The 17,683-nt window shown below is 35.3% G+C and overlaps 1 protein-coding gene across 3 annotated transcripts in view; it reads right to left on the bottom strand.

Moving 5' to 3' along the window:
• Nucleotides 1–7,201: 7,201 nt before the first annotated feature.
• Nucleotides 7,202–17,683, bottom strand: part of VGLL3 (vestigial like family member 3) — a 52,389-nt gene continuing 41,907 nt past the window's right edge. For 2 of the 3 annotated variants that reach the window (XR_004973953.1, XR_004973952.1), the window contains exons 4-5: nt 14,777–14,986; nt 7,202–13,186 (exon numbers count right to left, since the gene is read on the bottom strand). Coding sequence is in view for 1 of the 3 variants with exons in the window: in XM_036348687.1 (XP_036204580.1) it covers nt 13,143–13,186 (44 nt within the window). In the remaining 2 variants the exon portion in view is untranslated. The remainder of the gene's footprint in view (nt 13,187–14,776; nt 14,987–17,683) is intronic. The other variant, XM_036348687.1, reaches the window with a different exon arrangement.

Raw genomic sequence — 17,683 nt, forward strand, 5'->3', positions numbered from 1 at the left:
CAAACATGCCCAAGTATAATTAAATAATCACGTCCTAGTATATGACTAGCATCTGGTAATGTTTCAACCCCTCACTGAACTGATTTATATTAATCTCTGAACTGGTCCTATGAGTGTTCTACCAGCAAATGTAAGAGGATAGTGAAAAAGAAACACATTGAACTGTTAAGATAGAATCAAGCTGTTGGAAGAGTAGTATGTTACATTGTACATGTGTCTTAAGCAGATAGTCAGTACAAATTCACATGGCTTTTGTGTTTACAGTATCCATTAGCTTTTCTAAATTGTTAGTTCTGATCTCTCATTCTTTTTTAAAAAATTTTTAAAAACATATTTTCATTGATTTCAGAGAGAAAGGGAGAGGGAGAGAGAGGAACATCAATGGATGTGAGAGAGAGACACATTCACATTGATTGGTTGCTCCTGCACCTGCCCCAACCAGGCCAGGGATCAAACCTGCAACCCAGGTATATGCCCTTACCAGGAATCAAATCCAAGACCCTTCAGTACACAAACCAATGCTCTAACCACTGAGAAACACCAGCCACGGCTATATTCTTTTTCTCTTAAAAACCCCTCCCCACCAACTTTTATGAGTTTTAGGCCCAAACTCCCCTGGGTGATTAACTTTTCCAAAGTTATTCCTTCCAGGCTTCAGGACAGCCTGATCCTGGTTCATTCCTGGAGCCAGAGCTCAGCAGGACTGCGACAGAAAAGACCTATTATGAGCAAAGCGGGTAAACACCTCTTCTAGGCAGTGCAATACAAAGATCAGCATCAGAGAGTTTAAAGGTAAAATCATGGAGCCAGAAAAAAGACAAGTTCAGAAGCCTCACAGGCCCAAACGCACAGCAGAGAGCAGGGAGCAGTGCTTGCACCTAAGAATATTTCTATGAACAAGCTGACATTTCCAAGACTTGCTTTATGAATGCCCACTGACTGATAAGAAGGTAGTTTGACTTATTTCAACTAGTCACTACAGACACCATAACCACTGTCAATTGTCAAGGGAAAGGATTTAACATCTATATGGCTTCAAGACCACAGCCCTTAGGGACTGAAATCTCTACTTTATTTTACTTATATTAGCACTGTTAGAATATACAGTTGACTCTGTAGGAAAACTAAATGGAGAAGGAAAAAGTATGTTATACAAACACACACTTTAAGTTCTGGGGTTTTAAGAGTGGGAAGATTTCTCCTGCTTTATTTCCATGGAATTTGAAAGAAGAGAATGAGGTTTCTCTATTCTACAAATGTATGATAACCTGATTTCTGATGCAGAAATTGGACTAGATTTTCCAATTACTCATCATGAAATTAGGTGACCTGCAATTTAGTTCAGGTAGCACAGCTCGGTTGTGGGATAAGGAGCATAGATGCCAGGTATCCAATCACCCAGAGCAGGGTCTTTATACTCTCACATTTCATATGGGATACAGAGAAAACTGTAGGTACTCAATATTAATTGTTTAGTAGCTTGAAAGGCAACTTGTCAGAGTGGAAAAGGCCATGAGCTTTGAAGTTACACAGACCGAGCATTCATTCCTGATTCTGATTTGGGCAAATTATTTAAAATCTCTACCACTCAGTTTTCTCATCTGTAATGTAGGACTAAGAAGGCCCATATGGATAAGTCAATCAGAGAAAGGTAAGTACCATGTGATGTCACTTATATGTGGAATCTAATGAACAGAATAAGCTAATAAGCAAAATAGAAACAGACTCATAGATATAATGAACAGACTGACAGCTGTCAAAGAGGAGGAGAAGGGCTCTAGGTGAAAAAGGTGAAGAGATTAAGCAAAAACAAAACAAACAAACAAAACCCGACAACTTATTTTCTGTTTTTTCAAAATGTTGATTAATATAATATGACCTGTGAATTCAAATTAAATTGTTAATAGAAAAAGGAAAATTGGAAAATTGTGCTGAAGATTCAATGAGGCAACTTTTGTATCGTTTTTTTCTCACGGGTGCCTAATAAACATTAGTAATTGACATGTAAAATCCCAAGCTGCCTAGGAAGTCCAGCATTTAACAGACTTTTGTACATAATATCATTTAATCCACATATCTACTCTATAATATAGATATTACTATATATTTTTTACTAATGCAGAAGAGTCATTTTATTTACATTAAACAACTGACAAGTTGAGGGGGGGGTAAGAAGACTAAAACCAAATATTTTTTCAATATTTTTTATTGATTTTAGGGAGTAAGAAAGAGGGAGGGAAAGAGAGAAAAACATCAATGTGACTGAGAAACATCAAACCAGTGACCTTTTGGTGCGCATCATGATGTTCAACCAACAGTCATACAGACCAAATCTTCTTTCAACATCTTAGCTTTCTGACAGGAAAGCTGTCCAGGATAATATATTTTTAAATGATTTATCACTTTTGGTCTTACCCCAACAAACATTCAGGGTGTGCAAAATGAGGATACTTCACAAACATTACTTTGATTATAAAAATAAATCAGAATTAAAATGTAATTTTGATATTTTTAGCAGACAAAACAAGAAATCATCAGTAAAGATATTGGGGAGTTGACATTCTCAGTTGAAAAAAATAAGATGTCAAAACAAAATGTTGTAATTCTTCCAACCCACTATTCATTGTTTGAATGAGATTTGAAGTTGACTAGAAAAATAACCATGATACCTCAGACCAGAATATGTTGAATTAGTTCATTCTGTAGCCACAAGTTTTAAAGAATGTCTGCAATTGCAAAATCTGTCATAGCTCTATTTGGCTTATCTCAGCCATATTACTCTTGCTCACTCTTCTAACGTTCCCTTCCCTTTCTGGCCACTGTCAGTTCCTCCTATTATCTCTTTTGTTCCAAGGGAGTGTTTGAAGCTACCCATTGTCTTCACTATCAGAGAAGTGTAAACAAGGGGTCCAGAACGCTGATGAACCTTGAGCCCTGGCAAGGGCCAGAGCTATACACCAATTGTTTAGTCGAGACAATGGTAGCTCAAGCAATGTCCTGACCAAACAGTCTCAGAGTAAATCTTTACTAATATTTACTGACCTTTAAGATAGTCTGTTATCAGAATTGCCTGCCTAAGGGCTATATGTGTATCCAAAATTAAATAAAAGGTTGGCAAGGCCTGGGCACCAGTGGAAGTCCTTCCCCTTGCATTGAACTTTCCGCCTGGCCCCAATATTTCCAAATTATTATTTCTTGTTTAGTCTCTGTCATTTGCACGCGGCCCTTCTCCAGATCCTGAACCCTGAACCATGTAGGCCATGGATCGCACAAGGGAGTATTAAGATATGTTCATAGAAAATACTTTCAGATGGACTATAGCAACAACTTTGGGGGGGGGGGCATTATGGGGTTCTAAGATTTTTGTGGTTTTTTTGTTAAAATGTTTGAATCTTGACTCTGTCACTGTAGAATAATGCCCTTGGGCAAGTGTTTGATGATTTCCTCAATACTCTAAGTTACTAATAAAATATGATTAATAAAAATAGTATTTACTTAATGGTAAATAATTTATGTACTTTAATCCCCATAACAACTCTAATAACTAGTCACTTTTAATATCGTCATTTTACAGGTGAACACACAGATTTTGAGAAGTTAAGGAAATCATCCAGGGACATACAGCTTCAAGTAGCATCACTAAATCTCAAATCTTCTTTTTATGTTGCTGCCTCTCCAATAATGCTACCTACAAATTGCTATTTGTAAGAATTCCTTTAAGTTCATATAATGTTCATGGTATATAGGAGACTTTGAATAAATGTCAGCTCCTATTTCTGTATCTATATAGTACTTTTAGTTTTCTCGAAACAGCTGATATTTATCATTTTATTTGATTTTTACCTGACAAATATGGAAATTGAGGAAATATGGGACTGAATAATATCAACAAATTACCAGAGAAACTGGTCTGAGGAACCAGGTTTTCTTTCTTCACATCTGCTACCTTTTCCTCTACAAACCTGTCAAAGTCCTGCAAGAAGAGACTTTTGTTTTTTCTCTTGGGTCCTCCCTTCTTTTTGGCTGCAGGCAGGAAGGCATATGCTTATTTTCATAAATGAATGAGCCTCTTGATGTTACAGAACCTGACACCACACACTTAAAATGATTATTCTGTGATCTTTAGGATCATCATGGCAGAAGGCCACTCTCAACTAGACTTTTGCTCCCCTGCAATGACAAGCCCTAATGGAATCTGGCCTGCAGAGTGTCTGGGCTGTGTACGGGCTGGTGTCAGAGCAAGTGCAAGCAAGTTCCTCAAAGCTCAGCCTTTACTACATTGTGTAACTCAAACATTCCTCCAGGACACAACCCACCTTTTCCAGTGGATCTACTGCACTGATTCTCTTGGAGGCAGTGTGGAAGTAGAGGGGAGGGGAAAGGAGGGCAAGTATGTGCTTTTGGAGGATATTGTGGATGGGGGAGTGGGTGGAGACAAAGGGGGCAGGGAATGACAAGCCAGGGTGGAAGAAATAAGCACCACTGCCACCAAAATATTCTGCTCAAGGATGAGAGAGTACACCCTGCAGCTGTTAGTAGTGTTCAGCATATTTAGCATATTTACGTATACCAAGTATTTCCAAACAGCTTTGTGTTTGTTTTAAAATCCCACACAGAGATGTCTGGTAAAGCTGTTACTGTGGAAAGCTTATTTTCTTGGTGATGTTTGCAAAACTGTTTTAAAATTTTGTGTATACATCATAAGTATAGCAGAATAATCAGTCATTACCCACATTATAGAGAAATCTGGATCAGTCTATCTACCACTCAGACAGCATTCAGAGTGAAACACTCTTGTTCTAAGAAAAGAAGGTACCTTCTTGGTAAAATTCATTTTTTTAATTTAATTTTTCCCATCCACATTTATCCCTTCTATGACCTCTTCCACCTCCATCCACCCCCTCACCCCTGCAATCATCACACTATTGTCCATGTATTCTCACTCTTTTTTTTCTCTTTTTTGTTCCATCCCTCCATTCCCCCCACAACTCTCACCCCCACCCCCAACCCCCAGAGCTGTCTGCCTGCTCTCTATCTTTAGTCTACAGCCATACCACCCTGAACGTGCCTGATCTTGTCTATCTTTAAATTGTTATTTTTGGTTCAATATAAAATAAAACATAATCATACAGTGATCCTTGGTTAGTCCTGAAGCCACCAAAGTATAGCTATTGACTCTCATCTTTAATTTATAACTGTTTGCTTGTTTGTTTTGTAAAAAAAAAATAGTAACACTGGGTAACTTTCTCATACAGCCATTTTCTTTTGGAAACATAAAACACCATAAAACCACACATAGTCCATTTGTAAAAGATTAGGAAACTTCCAGCAGAAGGAATGGGGTTGTTTAAAGCTATATTTTCCTTTTAGCAAGATCCACAAGAAAAGGATAGAGTGTCATGCTTAAAGGGGAACAGATTTTGTATTTTTTGGCAAGATATTAAATCCTCTGTTGCTATATTTGGCTCCCTGCAAATAGTCTCTTGTGCAAGTGCAACGAAAAGATCAATGCTGGTGTTCATTCAGCCACAGCCAAAGTTGGTATGGGAAGTAAAGCAGTTGTTGCTTGAGTGTTGTTTTTAAGAGAGTCTAGCTCACTTATTAACAGCATTTTAGAGTAAAGGTACCTACTTTACACATTAAATTGATCAAAACATGTTGGCTTTCCATAGCAGTTTTTCCACTGCTTAACTGATAACAGATGCAATGATTCAATCTAGACAGAAATACAAAAGCTTTACCACGTCAATGTGGTCATATATATAGATATTTAGTCAAATGTGTATAAGCAAGTCAAATGAGATGCTTGGAGACTTAGAACATCACAGAATGGGCATATGTTCCCAAAAAAGGAAGCAAAACAATTAAATGGTAGTGATTGTCCCCAAAGAAAACACACTTCAGCTAGGAAGAATCTGCACCAGATGTCCCGTCTCCACCCCCCTGAGTGCCTGTCTGAAATAAATGCCACATAACCCTTTGGATCCCAAGGTACTGTAATAACCACGTGAGATGTTTAAGAGAGCAACAGGAATTTCCTTCATATGCAATTATTTAATTGAAGATGAATCTTGCACAAATGACCTTTGTAAACATGGAACAAGCCTTGCTAGTTTCAGTGATACAGTAAATTCCCTCAGACTACAAAGCTGATGAAAAACAATTATTGAAATCTGTAAACATGTTGCCTAACATTTAAGAACTTTGCAGGTGGAATTAAATCCAGGGCTCTGAAATGGGGAGATTATCCCAGACTATCCAGGTAAAGCCAATGTAATTACAAAAGTCCTTAAGTGTGTAAGAGGGAGGCAAAGAGGGTCAGAGCGATGCCATATTAGGACTTGACCAGAAATTGCTGGCTTTGGAGATGGAGGAAGGGGCCATTAGCCAAGGACTGGAGATCCTGAAAACAGCACCGAAACAGATTCTGCCTTGGAGTATCCAGGAATGCAGCTGACACTTTGATTTTAGCCCACTGAGGCCAGGGCCAAATGTCTGACCTACAGAGCCATAAGGTAATACATTTGTGCTGTTTGAAGCCATTGAATTTGTGGTAATTTTTACAGCATCCATAGGAAACTTATGACACTAGTCTGGTCTAAAGATATGCAGACTGTCAAAAAGCCTGTGCCAAGTTATTTCACCTGTAATGCTGGAGGCACTACTGATTTCAATACTGATTTTCAGACTTTGCACTTTCACATTAAAGATTCATTTAATAAGGAAATAGAAGTCCCAGGTAGGGAAATTCTAGCTTCCTTTAAAAATATCAGGTCTGGGACTTCCTTCTAGGTGCATTTCAAAGAATTGTTGGGAAAGTTTGGTTTATTTTTCCATACTGCTCATCTGTATCAACAAATGCAAAAAAATTAAAATAAAATAAATGTCTCTCTCCCAAAGAGTCTATCTATAACTTTAGAAATATTGTATTAAAAGATTCATAAGCTTCCCTCAGTTATGTAATACAGCCCATTTCACTTGCTCGTCCATTATTAACAATTGTTTTATAACCTATTTCTCTCTGTAACATACATTTCTTGGCTCTAAAAATTAACTAAACCTCATTTAAAAAAAAACCTATGATGTTTTAATTTCCAAAGATAGTTACAAGTTGCTTAAATAAAAAGAAAACAGAGAGCTTTAGTTAAGAGTCAAGAAATACAAATTAAACCAAAATGCTACATTAAATATAAACATTAAGTTCACATTAAATTATTTATTGAACAAATTGAAGACATTTATTTTTATTACAAAGTCCTCCATTATTTTATATCATCAACACATAGTTATGAGACCTGCATTTGAAAAGTGAATAGAAATACGAAAATGCCTCTTTCCCCAACCCCAAGAAAAACAGGGGGAAAATATGATTTTATAATTAGTTTTAAAGCCAAAAATTTTATGGATTACATCTATTTTTTGTAAATTAAGAATGACAATATAGCTAAGATTCATTTATCTTTCTGGAAATGTAAAATTAAGATAGCATAAAATTGCTCATAAAACTAACAAATCTGGAATTTGACTGTATTTCAAGATTGTGAGATACTACTAGCATTAATTTTCAGTTTACCTAACCAAGTAACAAATATAAGTTTAACATGCTATGTATTTTTTTACAAAAGTACATCTTACTTAGATTTATATGATGAAAACAAAATTAAATCTGTGTTTTCCTTTCAATATATGCACTTTAAAATGATACAAATAATTCACATGAAAATCCTTCCCTATGTTGTTAATTCGTTAAAATATATGGAATAGTATTTTGAAATCAAATATAATATCCAAGATTGTAAATAGCCTAAGAAATTAAATCAAGTATGTAAATAATCATTAATTTTTGCCCTTGCCACAGGATAGGAAAAAATGTACATCTCTATTAGTATAAAGAGATATCATTTTAAAAGTTCACATCTTACGCATATACCAAAAAAGCTAAATAAAGAATCTTATATAGTAAAAGAACTATTCTTAAATCAAAATTTAGTAGTCCAGAAACAGTTTGAAAGAAAGCTAATTGATGGCGACCTGCACTTTTCTAGAAAGTGTCATTGTTTACTTATACAATGGAATTGGCAAGTTACACTTACTATTTCTTGGAATTTTAAAAGGGTGATAGGTAAACTTATTGGACTAATTCATTTGCAATTTCAAGATAAATAGTTTGATCAATTATTTGAAACTATAAAAATATTTTCACACAAACAAAAAGAAAGCACAATGGACAATAAAAGAAATAAGAAAAGTATGATAGTTTAATAATAATGACTATTTCTATACCTTGGAAAAGTGTATACGTAATATTCCCAGAGAACACTAAAAGAAAGAAAAACCTACAGAAAAATTCTGAAAGTCTGTTCTGTGACCAAGTTACTAAGGTAATTAACATTTTGAGGCTATTGAGACTCAGGTCTCCTTGCAGGCCCCACCCGTACCCCAATCTCCAGAGTCATCCACCTTTGTGTAGTTTACAGATTCACTTACAATATACATCACTGAACAAAAACTTTAACCTAATTTTTCTAAAACAACTTTAATAATAGTTTTAATGCTTTAATACTAAATGGTTCTTGGGCCAAGATTTTAGGAAATACATTTTAATTTCTCTCTCAAACAAGGCTTACATTTTCTCAAAGATGTGTCTTTTGTCCTGGATGAAAGAATAAAACAAAACAAAACTGCATCCTTAGGTCCTGCATATTAAAATTGGCGGCTGATTACAGTCTTGGTCCCAAAGTTTCTGCTTTCTGCTGTCCTTCTGTCTGTTGTGAAGGTGATCAATCACAGGAATTCTAACTGCCATCAATACCCCTTTGTAACTGCAATGGTTCAACTGAACTCTTTCCATCTTCAATAACCGACACAGTGTCAACATCTGCTTCCAATAAAGTTGTTTCTTTTTTTCTCAAGCAGAGTAAATCTGCTGACTGAGATCTTAAAGGGTTCTGTTTTTTCCTTTTTTCTCCCTTTCACATGCAGACAATTTTTTTCCACCGTATTTTGCAGTTTTTCCTCCATGGCAAGTAGAAAAAAAAAATGAATAACTTCAAAAAAGATGTTTTTATTCCAGGTGCCAAGGAAGCCCCAAATATAACTGAAAAACAATAACTTTGATGATTTAATAAACCTGTTGCCTTAATTTTGGAGAAAATAATACACAGGGTCCTAGATGAATCCAATGTTGGAATAAGTAAGAAAACTCGGAGTTGAACCTAGATACCACTAAGAGGTTATTTTCCTTCATAAATGGTACACTCAAAAATTAGAGATAATTAAGAATTTTACATTTTATCTTCAACACCTAGTAGAAGGCAAAGATTCTCTTGCATTAATTTGTTATGGAAAAGCACAGTAATATATCTACTGCTGCAGAAATGGGTATGGGAAGTAGAGAGGACATTTGGGAGCTCAGTTTTATGACCTACTTACTCAACTGATAGACATGAGTGATAGCTGCTATTTATTGAACATCTACTATGAGCTGATGATGGATTTTATATACATATATATGATTTTCAATCTTCACAGCCTGCCAGTAGGTATTATTATCCCACTTTACTCATGAGATAAATAAATAAACTCCCAAATCACATATATCTAATTGTGGTTAAGCCAGAATTCAGAGAATTACCTAATGCCCAACACAATGCACTTTTCCATTAATTCATTCTACTTCTCAATTCATATCCCCATCAGAACGCTAACATAAATTCTTTCCTTTTCTACAGTTAATGCCACTGCCCCATTGACTTAATTCAGCAAATATTATCTAACAAAGGGACACTCTGAAAGAAATAGAATGCAGTTTCTTGAAATATAGTTTCTGATTGCCCCTTTAAATTACAAATGTAACATTAAACCAGACAGTAAATGTAAAAGTGAGATAGATTCTGTCATGTATTCTATAGGTCTCACTTAGAGTAGGAATGGGCAAATACTATGTGCATAATGAATGAGTTTCTCAATGGCACATTTAATCCAATGCCTGGGATGTGTTGTTTTTAAAGTTTCTTATAAAGTTAAAGAAATTAATTCCTCAATCATTTGTCATCCACTAGTTCTCATTTGCAAAATTCAAAACAATCCTGGCCACTTTTGCTTAAAATAATATTGTAATTTTAAGAGGAATGAGAAAGAAGAAAAAATAGAGGAGTGGATGGTTAACCTTCTTAAGAAGAAACACTGATTTTTAAAAAGTTTAGCACTCTTTTCAAATAAACAATGAGGGACCGATAACCTGTTAGGATCAACTTGTCACTATTATGTTGTTCCTTAGCTCATGATAGTTTAGGTGAAAGAATAGACTAGATGTCAACTAAATCAGATCATTTTTCTAGGGGCTAGTTCATAGATTTTTAGAAAGCTTGAGTGATTTCTAAAATAGTCAAAGATAGAGTGGTTCCATGTGAAATTGAGGAAGGAGGTGGCAGCCTTCAATAAAGCAGTTTGGAAGACTCTAAGTTCAACTGCATCATTTTGATGTTAGCAAACCAGACCCAGAGTATGCTAGCATTTTAAACCTAAAATAAATTCAGAATACCATGCTAAATTACAACTGATCTTTTTATAACTTCTGCTGGTAATGATAATGTGATCATAGTAAGGGGTGCCAGACAATTGTAGACATGCACTCATTCTTTTTTCACTTAGATTGGATCCACTCCTTGCATATGCAAAAATCTAATCCTTACTGTGCCAACACCACCGAGGCCCCTTCTCACTTACAAATCTTTCACGTGTACAGCAGAATTTAGGTCTCCAACTCTTCTTAGGCCCCCAGAGCCAAGGAATATTTTATCCTATGGTGGCCAGGAGTGACACAGAACACAGTCTCAATTTAGAGTGAAGCTATCTAATTGCTCTCTCTCCTTCAATTCAATTCAGTGGCGAATAAGGAAAGAGCAGAAAGTTAATACTTTTCTTCTCGTAACTGGGAAAATCCAATTGAATGATTTAGATGAGTTGGTATACCATACCATCCTCAGAGACACTGAAAAGGAACTTCCAAGGGAAGAAGAGAAAAATAAATAATCCCCAGTGAGTCTTCCCATGGGAATACCAAATATTTGTCTTTGAAAACTCAGGAGGACACAAATGAAACCAATTTTATAGATACATTCAACTCTGCTCCACAGATTTTGGCAAAATTACTAACAACTGTAATATATCAAATTGTAAATCAAAATGTAGATCATTTAACTAAGCCAGGCCCTAAAAATCTAAGTTCATGTCATTAGTAAGTGGAAGATACCTTAAGTTTGGACCTCACATTAGGTAACAATGTGCACATTGTGCTAAGGAGAGTCTGGCTAAGAAAAAGCAATGGATGGAGTGATAAGAATACCACAAGACAGTGTATAGCTCATGAGATGCTCCAGGAAAGAAAACTAGTACATGAAACACAGCTAAGGAACATATTTGAAAATTATCTGTGAGAACTCTGCCTAGCTAAGCAGAGGTTTTGTTGTTCTTATATCTAAAATGTTCACATACATAATATACACACTTTAAGATGAAAAGTGGTCTTTCACTAAATATTGTATTTCACATGGGTGAAGACAGGGATGGAAAAAATTTGATTTTTTTTTTTTTTACCAAACAAAAAACTTCTCTACAACATTAACTTTTTAACATGACCCATCTCTGAAAAGACCTGGAAAAAAGAATGGACTTTGCATTAAAAGTCCTTAAACTATCATTAACTGCTACTTTCATAATCTTTTTCTAGAAGGGTCTTGATAATTCCAACTTAACCTTATTTACATTCTGATGGCCAATCAATTTGAATTGGGGTTTTCAAAAATAAATTTTAAATAACAAATTATCAAATTGTTAACCCAATTTCAGTAATTGTGGTATAAATTCAAATTGAAATTTAATTTTGCTCTAAGTGTCTTTCTTATAAAGAATTAAATCATCTAAACCCAGATTTCAAAAAAAAAACTTGCAAAAACCTATGTTTAAAATATTGCACATACACTACATTAGTTTTCAATTCACAATGATAGGTAACATGATCAGAAAGAGTCATTGAATTAAAGGCTTTGTAATATGCCTAGTACTTTCTCAAATAGTATCCCTTCAAACTATGTTCAGGAAAAGAACTCCACTTAATATGTGACCTTAAAAATTGCTATGAATTAGGAATGAGAAAAATAAGTCACTGGCACTCCAAGGTAGCATGATTAAATGCACTTTTTTCCAGTAGTTGGATATAACCTCAGGTTCCATTTATCAAACTCAGATGGACTAGAAAGAGAATTACATATTCTATGCAAACTCTTCATCTGATTGCAGGTTTATGTAAAACTTTTTAAATCAAGCTACAAGTACTGATTGGGAGAAATCGAAGTAATCAAATATTCTTTCCTTAGTATGTTCATTAAAAAACTTCTTTTTCAAGCTATACATATTACTCAAAGCAAAGTAAGGTAGCATGGAATTCAATCTTCACTGAGATTTAATGTGATACAGCACTACATTGGCTTGGCTACGGTGTTACTTTTGTAAAAAGGGATAAACTATCAGACACTTGAGGTAACCTAGAAAGCACAGAGCTTATCACAGACATCTTAAAAGACAAGCATTTTAAACATTTTTTTTTTTGCCAGTGCTTCTCTGAGAGCAAGTTCTTTAAACAGAACTTAAACAATTTTTACAATATTAAAAAAAATACATCCCTCAAAAATAGCCCATCAATGCTAAATCAAACTTTCTGTATTTCTACAAAAATAGATGCACATAGAGCTATAAAATTTTATTCCTGAAAGAATGAGCATATTCATTTGTGATTCATCTTTTCCTGACAAGGTGGTTGGTTAAAAAAAAAAATCAAAATGAAACAAAAATTAAACCATGTATTGAGATAAAAAAACAAAATAAAATAAAATAAGATAAAAAGAGTTGCACAGTTGGCAAAGGCTCAGATGAGGGGAAAAATAAACAAAAATGCTTTTCTTCAATGTCTAGGACCCACTCTGCTTTCTCAAGAAAAGGCTCCAATGCAAAGTCAGCTGGCTGACACTCCTCTTCTCCTTCCATGTCTATTGTGCCAATCGCAGAATGGAAAATCCTGGCAGCATCTATTCCCAGTGGGCCCGGGATTCATGCTCCAATCTGACTTATTAATACTGTGTGTTTCAGTACCATGGTGATTCCTTGCTCTTGTCTTGGTGCTGTAGACCTAGAAAAAGTGACAATGAGAGCAATGAAAAGCATTAATATATGTCACACTAAAAGAATAGGCATAATCTACAATGCATGAGATACAAAAAACAAAAAGACAATCTTGGCTGTAAGGTCAGAACACCTGATCTCTAAGGAAATTCAGTGCTTGAGCTCATAGTTTTAAAAATACTAACCAACAGGTGACAAAACCTCTTGACCAGACAGTAGTGCTATTTGGACAGTACAAATTCTTCAGTGTGTTTTTTATTTCCTAATAAAACATTTATTTCCTAATAAAATGAGTAAATAAAACAATAAAATAAACCATATTATTTCTAATTTCAAAGGGAGCTGATATTGGGGGGGGAATGATGTAACAAATCTTTGGGATATTTAGGCAGCACTTCAGTTAATACTGTAATACTTTAGAGTAACAAAAATCATACTTTTTGGACTAAAATTGTAAATAAATTCTAGTGTTAGTTTGAAATGTATTCCACTGTGGGATTGCTATAAATTATGGTGAACAATTAGGGTTAAAAACTGAATCTAGTATTGTCAGCAAAATAGATATAGTCAGTTCCCAGCTAATAGCATGAACCTATATTCTATTTATAAATGTACTTATTTTTATCACATTTCTCTCCAGAAAATAGTTAAGATGGCTTACAAAAATCCAAACTTCATAGAAAGAAAATAAAATTCGCAAGTAAATTTAAAAGAATAGTGACAAAAGGAAAATATGTGAACATGTATGAATTCCAACTCATAGCAAAAGTTTATCAAACAGTAAATGCAACAAAAATGTAACTCTGATTGGTACTCATATAGTCAATTGACTAATTTCTGATATGGCAATTAGTATAACTCCTTCAGTTTCCATTATTTTTGTCCTGGGGCATAAATATTTGGAAGAGTAAAGATCCAGAATAATGCCTGCTCTGAATTTTTTTTAAAACCAAATACCAAAACACGAAGTTAAGGCTATTACATAAGGAATAGAACGCAGCCTGATTGCTGTTTTGTGAGTGCTGGGATCACAGGCTAGCTTCTTGATCCTTGATCTAAAACTGCTGATGTCTGGGCTGGATGTCAGCAATAGAACGGTTAAATGAACCAGTATGGCTTTCAATTGCAATTGTTACTAAACCAGATGCAGGGGTTTCATTTCTTGTCCCTCCAACTTGTCAAAGAATTTTATAAAACAGTGGGTATCATTATAAAATGGATACAGTTAGCTAGTCATTGATGGGAGACATTAAGACAGTCTCAAAACAACTACATGAAGGAAGAGTACAAATGGAAACAAGCAACTCACAGAACCACAAGTCACTATCTGAGTTCTGTAGCATTTGTGTATTGGGGAAAAACAACACTTCCTGAAAAAGTTAGTCCCATCTTATTTTTTTCTTATGTGTATATAGATTATGTTTAGATACAGAGTCTACAGCCCCCTTCACCTCCCCCCATTTCAAAGGAAGAATAGGAGGATCAAGAGGAGAATGAGGGGGAGAAAGGAGATAAAAGGATTTGTGGTATACCAATTCACTCTGTTTGCTTTACTCTTTTTCAAATGATTGTGTGGTTAGAATAATTTACAACATACCATAGTCTCTGTTGGGTGACTCTTATAATCTAAACCACCTTAGCTGACAATCTGCTGACTGCATAAATATTTTTTTCATTATTAAAACGTCTCATCTTCCGTATGACTCAGTATTTCCACACTTGAAGACTCCATCAATCTATAGAATGTCAGCACCGCAAGTCATGAATAGTGTTGGAATCATCAAGTGGTTTGAGTGTCTTTTTTCCCCTTTAAATAAAGGCAATCCTTAGTTTGCTTTGCAAAGACATACGACTCCTTCAAAATCATGTTAGCCTTCTTCTGTGGACAAGAATTGAATTACTTAACATAGCCCTACATTTTCCAACCAGAATAACAGAAGGCATTCTCTCATTATAACTTCATCTCTTCAATTTTTTTGTTGTTGTCAAGTCTTTGCATTATCTTAAAAAAAATCAATTAAATTCATCTATGACCTGAAATGCATTAAATATCTAATGTGGTGAAGGCACATAAATCAAACCTTTCCTTTAATGGCCAGATAGTCATATCTGTAAATTTCAAAATTGGCATAAGCAAAGCACAAGAAAATGAACCACAAGCAACAGAGCCTACTACTAATAAGGTGCATCAGAGAAGTATGGCTATAATTTTTCTTGTTATACAGTTGATGAGGGTAGATCAGGACATTAAAAAGCCATTCAGTACACTTAGTTTTCCCAATAAGGGTTAAAGAGGACACAATCATTAATCCCCATGAACTTTATGTGGTCTCCATATATCATTAGCTCATCATCCTTATGTTATCTACATATATTTAGGATTTCCCTTAATTGTTTACCAGAAGACAAAACCCACTATGATTTTGTTCCTATTCAGGCTTTTTTTTTTTTTTTTTTTTGCCTTCTCACTTCCCTAACTGAAACCCATATAAAATATAAAATAAGCTTATAGCATATCCTAAAATCTCCCCACTGGCTGTCTGAAATCACCCATATTCATCTTCTATACTTGTAATCCACAATTGCTTTATCATTTAGTCAATGAGATTGTCAGTAGAAAGGAAAATAAACAGCATAAAAATAATGTTAATGAGCATTTTCTTAGGGCTGAATATGCCAGGCACTGTGCTAAGTGCTTTACATGAAATATTTCATTTAATGCCACCCACCATGCTATAATAGTATCCATTTTACAAATGAGAAAATTGGAACTAAGAAAAGTTATGCAACTATCAAGCAGTAGAGCTAGGATTGAAGGTGAGATGGTCTGATGTCAGAGCCTGGCGTCTCCTGTATGGACTATGTAGGCTGTAGGCTGTGACAGTAGCTTATACTTCCTTAACTTCCCAAGTCAAAATTCTTTCATGAATCAATTCAAGGAATTGTTAATACATTTTTATATAATTTTTTCAGTTTAGAAACACTTTAAGGGAACTGATATCAGGATTAACAAAATAGCGGTCTTAGTGATTTTTTTAACTATACATCTGCAATGTTTTTCCTAAGATGTAGTAAATGATTACTACTTGTTATACTTCGAATGAAGACTACGTGCTTTAATAATGCAATAGGATATGTCATATTAACTGGAATGTTTTTTGATATAGATAACCACTTCCCCCCAAACTTCCTCAGTGTGAACATTGAAGACATGAGGTAGCCATTTGGCCTACGAGGTTGTCGTAAGAAATGGACCTGGAAACAAAAACATCACACCATTGGCTTTGGAGTTGGGAGTCTGTGACTCAGTTAGAAGAAAAATTGAAAAGAAAATGTCAACCCACAGACCCAGGTCCTCCCTCCATTTCTGTCACCACCGCCACCTGACCACCAAAAGAAAAGGGGAAAACCAGACCTAGGAAGAGCGTGAGGAAAAGTATGAACATAGAAAATAAATTTAAGATAATTAGCAATAGAAGAGAAGTCTTGATCAAGAAAGATCATAATACGATCTCCCTTTAAAATTTGAAAAATCTGTTGAATAAGGCACCACAACTCATTTTCTAGCTGAGATTTTGGGGGAGGCAATAGCTTCACAGATTCAACTTTTGCAAAAGACTCTGGGGATAAGGAAGTAGAAATAGCAAGCATGAAAAGCCTGGAGAATTCCCCCTCCTTAGATCCTAAATTGTCCCTGGGCTCTCCAAGAAGGATACATTAGCTCAGGAAGTATTATGCAGAGTCTGCCAGTATGTTCCATAGCTACAATGTGGGCACCCCATGGCAGGAGAAATGACATGGGCCACACCACCTGAGCATCTGGGAGGATCACAAGCACTATGAGGCTGAACTCAGGTGAAATAGTTCATTATCAGGGGAGCCTGGTACAGAGAATGCACAGAGAGGGAGAGCGCGGGGAGGGAATATGCTTGGAAACAATGGCCAGGATAGGATTGAAACGACAAGACCAAACATCTGATAGCAACCTCTTAATGGGCAATTTTTGAAATGTGACTAACTTTAGGAGCAGAGAGACAATCCTAGGGAGAAAGTGAGGGAAGAATTTGAGAAGAGGTTTTATCTCTAAATGGAAAAATCTTTTATTTATTGATTGATGAGAGAGAGAGAGAGAGAGAGAGAGAGAGAGAGAGAGAGAGAGATCAATTTGTTGTTCCACTTATTTACACATTCATTATTGATTCTTTATGTGCCCTGATCACAATCAAACCCACAACTTTGGTATATTGGAACGATGCTGTAACCAACTGAGCGCCAGACCAGCTCTGGTAAATTGTTTTAAACTAAACACAATGGAGATATCGTTGGGTTGAGCTAAGAATACTCACACTTGGTGCAGTTAAATATTCTGCTATTGAGTAGAAATAAATAATAAATTGGGCTACTGCAAAGGTGACACTCTGACGCACCTGAGATTTAGGCAATGTTTGCTAGTCACATCCATTAGAAAAGCACGTCTTACTTCCAAGGAAGCATAATCGCTTAA

Source organism: Myotis myotis, unplaced genomic scaffold, assembly GCF_014108235.1.
Source record: "Myotis myotis isolate mMyoMyo1 unplaced genomic scaffold, mMyoMyo1.p scaffold_m19_p_2, whole genome shotgun sequence".
NCBI classification, from domain to species: domain Eukaryota; kingdom Metazoa; phylum Chordata; class Mammalia; order Chiroptera; family Vespertilionidae; genus Myotis; species Myotis myotis.